This window comes from Trypanosoma conorhini (assembly GCF_003719485.1).
Source record: "Trypanosoma conorhini strain 025E chromosome Unknown Tco_14.4_contig_00275, whole genome shotgun sequence".
In the NCBI taxonomy this organism is placed as follows: domain Eukaryota; phylum Euglenozoa; class Kinetoplastea; order Trypanosomatida; family Trypanosomatidae; genus Trypanosoma; species Trypanosoma conorhini.
Window position 1 is genome coordinate 6,398 of NW_021704363.1, and position 8,604 is coordinate 15,001.

Below are 8,604 nucleotides of genomic sequence, written 5' to 3' on the forward strand. Positions count from 1 at the left end.
GAGAGAGAGAGAAGAGAGAGGGTGGGGAGGCGCAGAAGCAAAAATGTATGCCTAGCGCCACGCCCAAGGCTCCAAGCAGCCACTCTTGTCTAGAAAAAAAAAAGAAATGAAAACACACACGCACACATATATTCACATACACGCACTCTGTCTAGCAGCAGGGGATGCCCCCAATTTATTTTTTCTTCCTCCTCTTTTTTCAAAGGAGCAGCAACAAAAAAATGAATGAAGGCACTCATTCCCAACATAATCCTCCTTGCGCAAAGAAATGCAAAAATCATGCAAAAAGGCAAAACAAAATGCCACTACTCCTCCTCCGTAGGTGGTGGTGCTGTGCGCGCAGCGGATTTCGCCCCGGCAACTGCGCGAGGAAGCCGCTCGCGTGACGGTCGCGAGCTGCCGGGGCAAACTGCCGGGGATTTACTCGCTGCCCTGCGGCGGGACTCTTTTTCAGGCTGCAGCTCCGCCGTCACGGCGAAGACGGCGTTGGTGTCGTGGTGCAGCATCACCCACTCTCGCCCGCGCCGCGTCGCCGACGGGCCGCTCCGCAACAGACGTGCCTGCGACTCGTCCACGGTGAAGCACCCGTCAATAGCCAGCTGGTGGGGCACAAAGGAAATCAGCAGCATGGCAAGTCCCAGGGCTCCTCCAGCTGCGTCCGCAGGCGCGCGCGCGTTTGGCGTTGCCTTCGATGCAGAGCTGTGTTCCTGCACACTCGAGTTTTGTGAGGCTGCGTGGGGCAGCTTGGGCCTCCGCTGCTGCTTCTTCCTCCCCTGCCGCGGAGACGCGGAGGGAGGCTGCCGCAACGAGGCGGCGGGTGGCGGTGCATGCAGAAGCTGCGCCCGGTGCCGCTGGGGGCTCAGCGTATGGTGGCTGCTGGCTTCCTCCGAGCTCTCGCTACTGAAGCTCGCGTCGCCCGTGCGTGGCGGTCCGCCGTCGCCTCCCCGCAGTGCAGCAAGGTACTCCCCCGCAGTGAGGACATCGTGCATCTGGTCAATGTCTCCGAGAGCCTTTTTTGCCAGGCAGCGCAGCCCTTCACTGTAGCCGTCCTTCAGGGCCAGCAGCTCCGCCGCGAGTACCGCCTGTTCGTGCTGCATGCATGCCATCTCCTCCTCCAGCTTCTTGACGCGTGCGGCCTTGCCTTTTTCGCGCGTCACGGCCTCCTGCCTGGCTGCCTCCGCTGCGCGTGCAGCCTCCCGAGCCAGCTGGAGGTCCCTTTCTGCGTCCTGGGCCCGTCGTGCCTCCGCGTCACACGTCGCATGCACCTCCTCCGCCTCCTTGCGGAGGTTGTCACGGTCACTGTTCAACTGCCGCAGTTCCTGTGTCAGCTGCCGCACGCGAAGGCGCAACTCCTCAGACTCCTGCTCAACTGCTTGGAGTTCCGCGGTTCTGCTCTCCAGCATCCCCCGCAGCTCCGTGACAAGCTCCCCCCACGGCGCGTGGTCGGCGCCGGCCTCCTCTGCAGGCACGTCCACCATCGTTGCCACCTCCTTCGTGTTCACCGCAGACCCGCGCGGCGGCTCTTCTACAGCGTGGTAAACAACTTCAGTCACCTCCGCGCCGCCGATGACGCTGCGCTTCGGCGGGGCAGTGGGCGGCGGTGGAGGGGTGACTGCGAGGGCCCCCCCCTCCCCGCACCGCGCCTCCTCGGTGTTGGTGGCCGCGTCCTTTTGCTCACGCGGGGTCGTCTGCGACGCCGCCGCAGCGCAGGGAGCCACGGCCATGACCTCCTCGGATGCAACCGTGGACCTCGTGCCTTTTCCCTCCTGCTCGTCGTTGGCTGCGCGGCGCTCTAAGGGCGCGGGCTCTGCGGTGTCTGACGCGGTTTGGGTCTCCTTTGAGGCTTGTCCCGCATACGCTTCCGCCACGGCGGTGGGGAACATCTCACGGTACAGCTTTCGGTTGAAGCATTGGGCGAAGTAGTGGGCCCACTCCAGGTGCTCCTGCGCGCTCTGCGTGCGGAAGAGAATAGGTGGGTTCACCGCCTTGCTGCCCGTCTGCGTGCTGGGCTGCTTGGGGATGAAGCCAAAGTACGCGTGCGCTATATCCCCGGCGTGCTCAATGGCAATGCGGGTCATCAGCTGATCATACCGGTCAGGCCGCCTGCGCCGCATGTACAGCGAGGCCCTGCCGCCGCCCGACTGCGAATCCGCCGCCGCCGCCGCCTTACTGCTGCTGCTGCGTTCCTCGTCGTCGTTGGTGGCCGCCACGGCCCCGGGTTCCCTACGCGTCAGCGCAGGTTCCCCCTTGGGCCCCCCGGCCTTCCGAAGGAGGGCGGAAAAAAGGCCGCCGCTGCTGCCGCCGCCGCCGCCCGCCTGCCGGACATGCGGGGCATCCGCCAGGGCATCCACGTCGAGCAGGTCCTCATCCACCGTGGACACGTCGCGGAACGAGGGCAAGAAAAACTCCATGTCCCTAAAAGGCACCACCACCAGGACCCGCTGGAACGCGTGCTGCCTGTAATCCTCCTCACTACGGTAGATGGCCAGGCCACGGTCGTCGGCCACCACAAAGTACGTGCGCCACGAACCCAGAAAAAAACGCGCCGGTATTTTCTTCCGGGACATATCCTCTACATTCATCACAGACAGCACCCCACATACCTGCCCCACGCTGTGGGCAAGGCCAAGCGGCAGCGGGACGTTGGGGAGACCATGGATGTGCGGGGGTGCCCGATTCACCCAGGGCATTGGATCTGACTTCCTGTCCTTGACGCCGCCTCCCGCCGCGTCCGAGCCGCGCGACAACATCGTCGCGGCGGACACGCCAGGCAGGTTGCATGGGTACTGCCGATGCACGGCGTAGGCAGCAAAACGATAACTAATAGCCAGCGAAGTACGCAGCTGCAGTATCTCACGGTCCTTTTCCCGCAAAAAGCCAAGTAGCAGTCGGCTTTCCTGCGGCGTCACCTGCAATCTGGGCCGCGGTCGTGCAACAGCGTCCGAGGGGAAGAGGGCCGGACTGCTTTCGCTGCTCTTGTTCACTCCGCCTCTCTCGCTGTTCCATGTGCTCGGCTGAGAAGGCGCCACTGGAGCTGCGTCCTCATTTTGTTGCAGCAGCATGTAAAGAATGCGCTCGGCCGCGGCATTGGGATTCACGTACTGCGCCGCCGCTTCAGCACCGGGGGTGGTTGAGCGAATCACCGAGAAGCCATCTGTGCCGTGCACCGGGACCCACGCGGAACTGGTGAGGGTGTTTTCGTTCCTGCACGGCGACGGTTTCCATCCGCGGTAGCGGTCCTGCGTGCTGGCCTCGGCTAAGGGCTGTTCAACGAGTACGCGCGGCGGGGTCGTCCCGGCGGCGGCGGCGGCCGCCTCCCAGTCCGGCCCTGCCGACGCACGGGCCGCGCCCACGTCGCGCGACGCCGCCGCGTATGGCGACAACGGCGATGCCGACCGCGGCGTGACAAGCTTCGCTGTCGCCCCGTTTCCCGCGGAGGCGTTGCGGCTGTCACGAGGCTCCGCGGCGGCGGCGGCGCTGCTGCTCACGCGCCCAAAGGCGGCTCGCACGTCCACCAAAGGCCGGGGCGACGGCGTGGCTGCCGCACCCGACGGCGGCTGTCGTCCCCAGCCGCGGCGCCCGCCGCCGCTCTGCCCCGCACCCGCCTCGTCCCCTGCCCCAATTGCGCCCCTTTGCTCGCGGTGGGGCGACGAAGACGGCTCCTGCCGCTGCTGCTGCCGCGGTTCCTCCAGCCCGGCGCCGTCGGTGGGGTGTGTGGAGCCCCGGCGGCTGCTCAGCCTGGGCCGTCGCAACAGCCTCTGCAGGCCCGCGTCCTTCACCGGCCGCGGCCGCAGCGTCGCGCTCACCCGCGGCCGCCCGGCCCCGTAGTCCGCGTGCGGCGCGTAGGCGTCCTCGTGTCTCTCCCAGCCGCGGGCCCCGCCCCACGGCCCCTCCTCGACGGCTTCGGGGCTAAGAGAGCGGGAGCCGTCCGCCTCGCGGCGCCGCGGCGGGGGAAAGGCCGTCGGTGAAAGGTTTCTGCGCATTGCGCGCCTCCCGCGCAGAGCAAAAGGAAGTGGCGAAATAACAGAAGAGGAGCACCAGCTTTTTTTGCTCGTTTGTTGTCCATCACGTCGCAGCCGACTCGCCTCGCCGAAGGAGGGCGCCGCAAGAGGGGACAAAAATAAAGTAAGATGAGAGAGGGAGACGCAGGAAGGGAGAAAGCGAAACAAACAGGCGTGATGGTGGCGGTGAGGCCGAGCTCCCGCACCAGTAACGAAAAACAACAAAAAAAAGTCGTCGTCGTTGGTTGGCTGTCATGGTCCCTGCGGCGTGACCCAGCCTGTGGTTGTTTCGTCTCTGCCTTTTTTTTTCTCGTTTTGCCGGCGTCCTCCCTGGCGCCTCCGACTAGTAGGAGCAAACTATACATATGACATTGTTCCTTCGCCTGGTTGTTTGTATGTTTGGCTGCGGACATCTTTTTACCTTGCTCAGTAGGAGCGCTCAAGCGTGTAGCCGAAGAGCGCCGCGTGGTCGGCGTCGTCGGGCCTCCTATAAGCCGTGGCCGACTGATGCATCCGCTCCGTCGGGCCCACCATGCGAGAAGCGGCGAAGTGGCCCTCGCTTTTCATCGCCTCCGGCACCGACCAGCCAACGTCCTGCGCGGAGGTCTGCGGGGTTTTGTACTTTTCCTGCGGCGAGAGTGCGTTGCGTGCCTTCAGGTACAGAGCCGACGCACAGTGCGCATTCTCCCCGTCCTTGCGGAAGAGTATGGACTGCAGCGCGTCGTTGTCCTTGCGGTAGGCCTCGGCCTTCGCCGCCTCGCGCTCTAGCGTGCGCTCGAGGGCCTCCACGCGCCCCCGCTCTTCATGTCGGTTGTACTTTTTCGACCAGTTGCTGTGGATCCGCTCCTCCGCGTCCACCTGCGCCCGCCAGCAGGAGGAGGCCACGAGGCTACTCTTGAAGCCCATGGCAACCGTCATGGAGGGCTTCATGCTCTTCTCGTACAGCTGCGGGTTAACGGAGGGGTAGGCGTTCTTCTTCTTGGGCGCCATCCTCCTCTCCTCGCCCCCGGTGTGTATGTGTGTGTCTGCCTGTCTGTCTTTCCGCACGTGCGTGTGCGTGTGTATGTGTCGCGGTGCGTTAACAGCGCCCCGCCCCACACCCCCCAGCCACCTTCTGCGTGCTTCTTGCGGGCACGCGGCGCAGCGGGAGAGCGAAGGTGGGCAAGACACGCCATGCGTGCGGCAGCGGGGAGGGGGGAGAGAAAATCACACAGTGACAACAGGCACAAATAATAACTGGAGGCGTGAACGGCGGCATACAACACACCAAAACCACCACCGCAGCCGACTTGCTCTTCTTTTATTTTTTTTTAATTTTTATTCCTTCATCCGCCTCTCCTCGCTCGTGTGAAGAAAAAGTTTTTTTTTTGTGCTTTTTTCTCTCCTGGGGGGTTGTGCTCAGCCGGAGCCCCACGCGCGCAGAGTACAAAAACAAGGGACCGCCACCGCCGTGCTTGCGGAGAAAAAGGGAATCGTCCACCAGAGGATGAAGACACTCACACGGGCACGCACAGAAAAGTATATAAATATATAAACATATAAGTCTTGGCGCTCCCCGCCCCACACCTCTCCGCCTCTGTCTTCCCTCGGCTGCAGTGCGACGCAGGGGCTAACCCGTGGCTGCCGGGCTTTCGCCCCGCGGCGGAGAGGCGTAGGCTCGCGGGAGCGTAAACGCGGGGGGCGCCGTTCCCACGGGCGACACCTCAAACACAGGCGAGTACCCGCAGTACCGCAGCACCTGGTAGCGAAGGGAGAGCCGCACCTGCACCCCCGCCAGGGCCCCGAGGTGGGCCTCCTCCAGCGGGTACTTCTGGGCGTTGTCAAGCCACCACCGCGCCGCCGCCTCCCTGCTTTTCAGCACGGTGTCCAGCAGCGTCACCTCGTTCACGACGTACTGGTCCGTGCGGTAGCGGGCGACGCAGGCGACGTACACCGCCTTCGTGTTCCAGTCCCACACGGGCGAGAAGTCGGCCTTCAGCGTAAAACGAAAAAAGACGTAGTCCCGCAGCGGCGGCGGGTCCGCCCCCTGCGCGTAGATGAGCGGCATCTGCATCTGCATCAGCGGCGACATAGAGACTTCGAAGGCGGCGATGACGGGCGAGGCCTGCGAGGGGCCAAACGGGACGAGGCTGCTGGACACCACGAGCAGCACGCCCACAAAACCCGCCGTCACCGCGAACGTCAAAATCTCCGCCACGCGCTGCCCGCACGTATGCATCCTTGCCTCCGCCGTGGCCGCACCCTATTGCCAGCGTCTCCTCTTCCTCCACGTGCTTCTCCTTCTTCCTGCTGCTTCGCTTCCCCACCTGCGGCCGCTGTCGACCAAGAAGAGAGAAAGAGGGGCGCGAGGAGAGAGACACACGTGAGACGTCGGCGGGCAGCGGAGAGGGAGGAGGGACGAGGGAGGGAGACGACGACGACGACGACGCATGAGAAGCCTCGTGCTGCGGCGCCCATACCTAGAGCCGCTGCAGCACAGCAGGGTGAACACGGATTCCACGCCGCTGTGGGCACAAATGCACAAAAAAAAACAGCAACAACAGAGGCATTAGGCGCCACCACGCCGAAGGCGCTCCTTCTGAAGAGAGTTAAAGGCACAGCGCAGCTCTTCGTACTGCGACCTTAGCTGCCGATACGCCGCGGCGGTAACTGGTGCCTCGCCAATACCCCCTTCTGCAGCCTGCTCGTCGCCGTTGTTGGGGGTGGAGGTGGCGGCAGCAGTCGCGTGGGCCACAGGGGCGGCAGCGTTGCCGGGCAGGGCGTCCGAGGCGGCGACGCGGAGGGACTCATACGCCGCCCGCTCCTTTTCCATCAACGCCTGCAGCACTTTCAGCCGCTTCTTCAGCGCTCGGTTCTCCTGCAGAACGACGTCTGCCATCATCGCAGCCTCGGCGCCCCCGTCGTCGTCGTCGTCGACGCTGCCGCCGCCGTCGCTGGGTTTGTTTCCCCGCCGCACCGACCCTCCTGCGCCGCGCCGCTTCTGCTCCTCCTGCGGACGCTGCATGGCCTCGTAGCAGCGGCTGAGCCGGGCGCCGTCCTCTTCGCGCTGCTGCTCCAGGAAACACACCGCGGCGTGCGCCCGGCGAAGGACCTCCGCCACGGCGGCCTGCCAGGCACCACCGCAACTCTGCGCAGTCGGCGGCGCTGGGGCCACCGTCCGCAGCCAGTGCAGGACGAGGGCCGTGTCGTCGTTCGCCCCGCGGGGCGTATCGCCGGGGCCCGGGCGGGGCGGACTCCCACTAGCACCACTACTGCTGCCGCCGTCGCGGCCCCCGCAGCGGAGCAGCCGCATCCGGAGCTCCTCGTTTTCTATCCTCAAGCGGTTTATCTCAATTGCCGCGTCGGCCCCCGCAAGCGCCACTGCCGTGTCCGCGTCGAGCTTCTCGTCCCTCAGACGGGGGGAGTTGCTCTTGCGCCGCTCCCGCTGCCTCGCTGCCGTTGCCCCGCGCCCTCTCGGCGGGCCCCCACCCTCCCACGCCTCCCATTCCTGCAGCTGCATCCGCGCCGCATGCAGCGCCTGCTGCAGCTCCGTCAGCTCCTCCTTGTAGGCGTCGATGAGGAGGTTGTCGTTCTCCGTCTTCGCCAGCACCGTCCGCAGGTGCTCGCGGAGGGCGTGGTTGTCTGCCTCCAAATTGACGTGGCGCGCCGCCGCCGCCTCCGCGCGCCGCCGCTGCGCCTCCAGCTCCGCCGTGCGCTTGTCGAGTTCCTCTTGCACCTCCCGCAGCTGCAGAAGGCGACGACCCTGAAGCTCCGCCACGCGCGCACGCGCCACGTCATCCAAGTCGCGGTTACGCGACGTCAACGCGGTGACGGTGTCGGTGGCTACCGACGCCCCGCCGGCCCGTCCACGCAGAGGCGCCGTCCCGCCCCCACCGCTGCTCTCCTCTCCGTCCGAATTCGCTGAAGCAGCCACGGCAGCCGCCGTTGCGGCCAGCGTTCGCTCTAATTCCTTTACTTTGCCTTTCAGCAGCACGATCTGCTGCGCCCGGCCGCGCCAACCCGCGCCACTCTCCGCTGCGCCCTTCAGCAGCGTCTCTAATTCATGTGGGGTACCACCAATCTCCTGCTGCAGCAGCTTGCGCAGGCGCTGCGACTCCTTCTTCTGCTCCTCCAGCTGCAGTTTACTTTCGTTCAGCTGCATGTACGCCCGCTCGAGGCGCTCCTTAAGCGCGACCGTCGTACTTTGCTGCTCCTCACTCTGATCGCCGCCCTCCGCCTGCCGCCCACGCCCCTTCGAGGGCTCAACGCCTCTGCTGCTATTTGCGTCCTGCGCCTTCGCCTGCAGCGCCGCCAGCTGCGCCGAGAGTTGGCGACTGTGGGTTTTTTCCGCCTCCAGCTGCACCCCCAGCTGCCGGGCCCGCCGTAGCTGGTTCAGGTAGCGCCCCTCCAACGCATCCTTGTCAAACCCGCCCTCCGCCAAAAGTGCACGGAGTTGGGCGATCTCCTCCTTGTAGGGGTCACCTCCGCCGTTGCCGCTCACCACGCTCTTAGGCATCCTCCCGCAGGCATAGACAGGGGTGCTCCAACGCAAGCAACAAGAGTACAACCACAACAACAACAGGAGGAGAGAGAGAGAGAGAGAGAGAGAGAGAGAGAGAGAGAG

General features: G+C 65.1%; 4 protein-coding genes across 4 annotated transcripts, besides 7 other annotated features; all 4 read right to left on the minus strand.

Annotated features, from left to right (window-relative positions):
- Window positions 1-20: a microsatellite.
- Window positions 21-112: 92 nt separating this feature from the next.
- Window positions 113-146: a microsatellite.
- A 159-nt stretch (window positions 147-305) lies between these two features.
- On the minus strand, window positions 306-3,983 carry Tco025E_04990 (uncharacterized protein; the record flags this gene model as incomplete). Its single annotated transcript, XM_029371894.1, has 1 exon — window positions 306-3,983. One exon carries the CDS (start codon window positions 3,981-3,983, stop codon window positions 306-308), a length of 3,678 nt encoding a protein of 1,225 aa, XP_029227989.1.
- Window positions 3,984-4,427: 444 nt separating this feature from the next.
- Tco025E_04991 (uncharacterized protein) lies at window positions 4,428-4,991 on the minus strand (the record flags this gene model as incomplete). Its single annotated transcript, XM_029371895.1, has 1 exon — window positions 4,428-4,991. One exon carries the CDS (start codon window positions 4,989-4,991, stop codon window positions 4,428-4,430), a length of 564 nt encoding a protein of 187 aa, XP_029227990.1.
- Window positions 4,992-5,010: 19 nt separating this feature from the next.
- Window positions 5,011-5,070: a microsatellite.
- A 540-nt stretch (window positions 5,071-5,610) lies between these two features.
- On the minus strand, window positions 5,611-6,219 carry Tco025E_04992 (peptide hydrolase; the record flags this gene model as incomplete). Its single annotated transcript, XM_029371896.1, has 1 exon — window positions 5,611-6,219. The coding sequence occupies one exon, from the start codon at window positions 6,217-6,219 to the stop codon at window positions 5,611-5,613; it is 609 nt and encodes a 202-aa protein (XP_029227991.1).
- A 37-nt stretch (window positions 6,220-6,256) lies between these two features.
- Window positions 6,257-6,309: a microsatellite.
- A 101-nt stretch (window positions 6,310-6,410) lies between these two features.
- Window positions 6,411-6,429: a microsatellite.
- Window positions 6,430-6,549: 120 nt separating this feature from the next.
- On the minus strand, window positions 6,550-8,496 carry Tco025E_04993 (putative coiled-coil domain-containing protein 13; the record flags this gene model as incomplete). Its single annotated transcript, XM_029371897.1, has 1 exon — window positions 6,550-8,496. The coding sequence occupies one exon, from the start codon at window positions 8,494-8,496 to the stop codon at window positions 6,550-6,552; it is 1,947 nt and encodes a 648-aa protein (XP_029227992.1).
- A 33-nt stretch (window positions 8,497-8,529) lies between these two features.
- Window positions 8,530-8,561: a microsatellite.
- Window positions 8,562-8,565: 4 nt separating this feature from the next.
- Window positions 8,566-8,604: a microsatellite.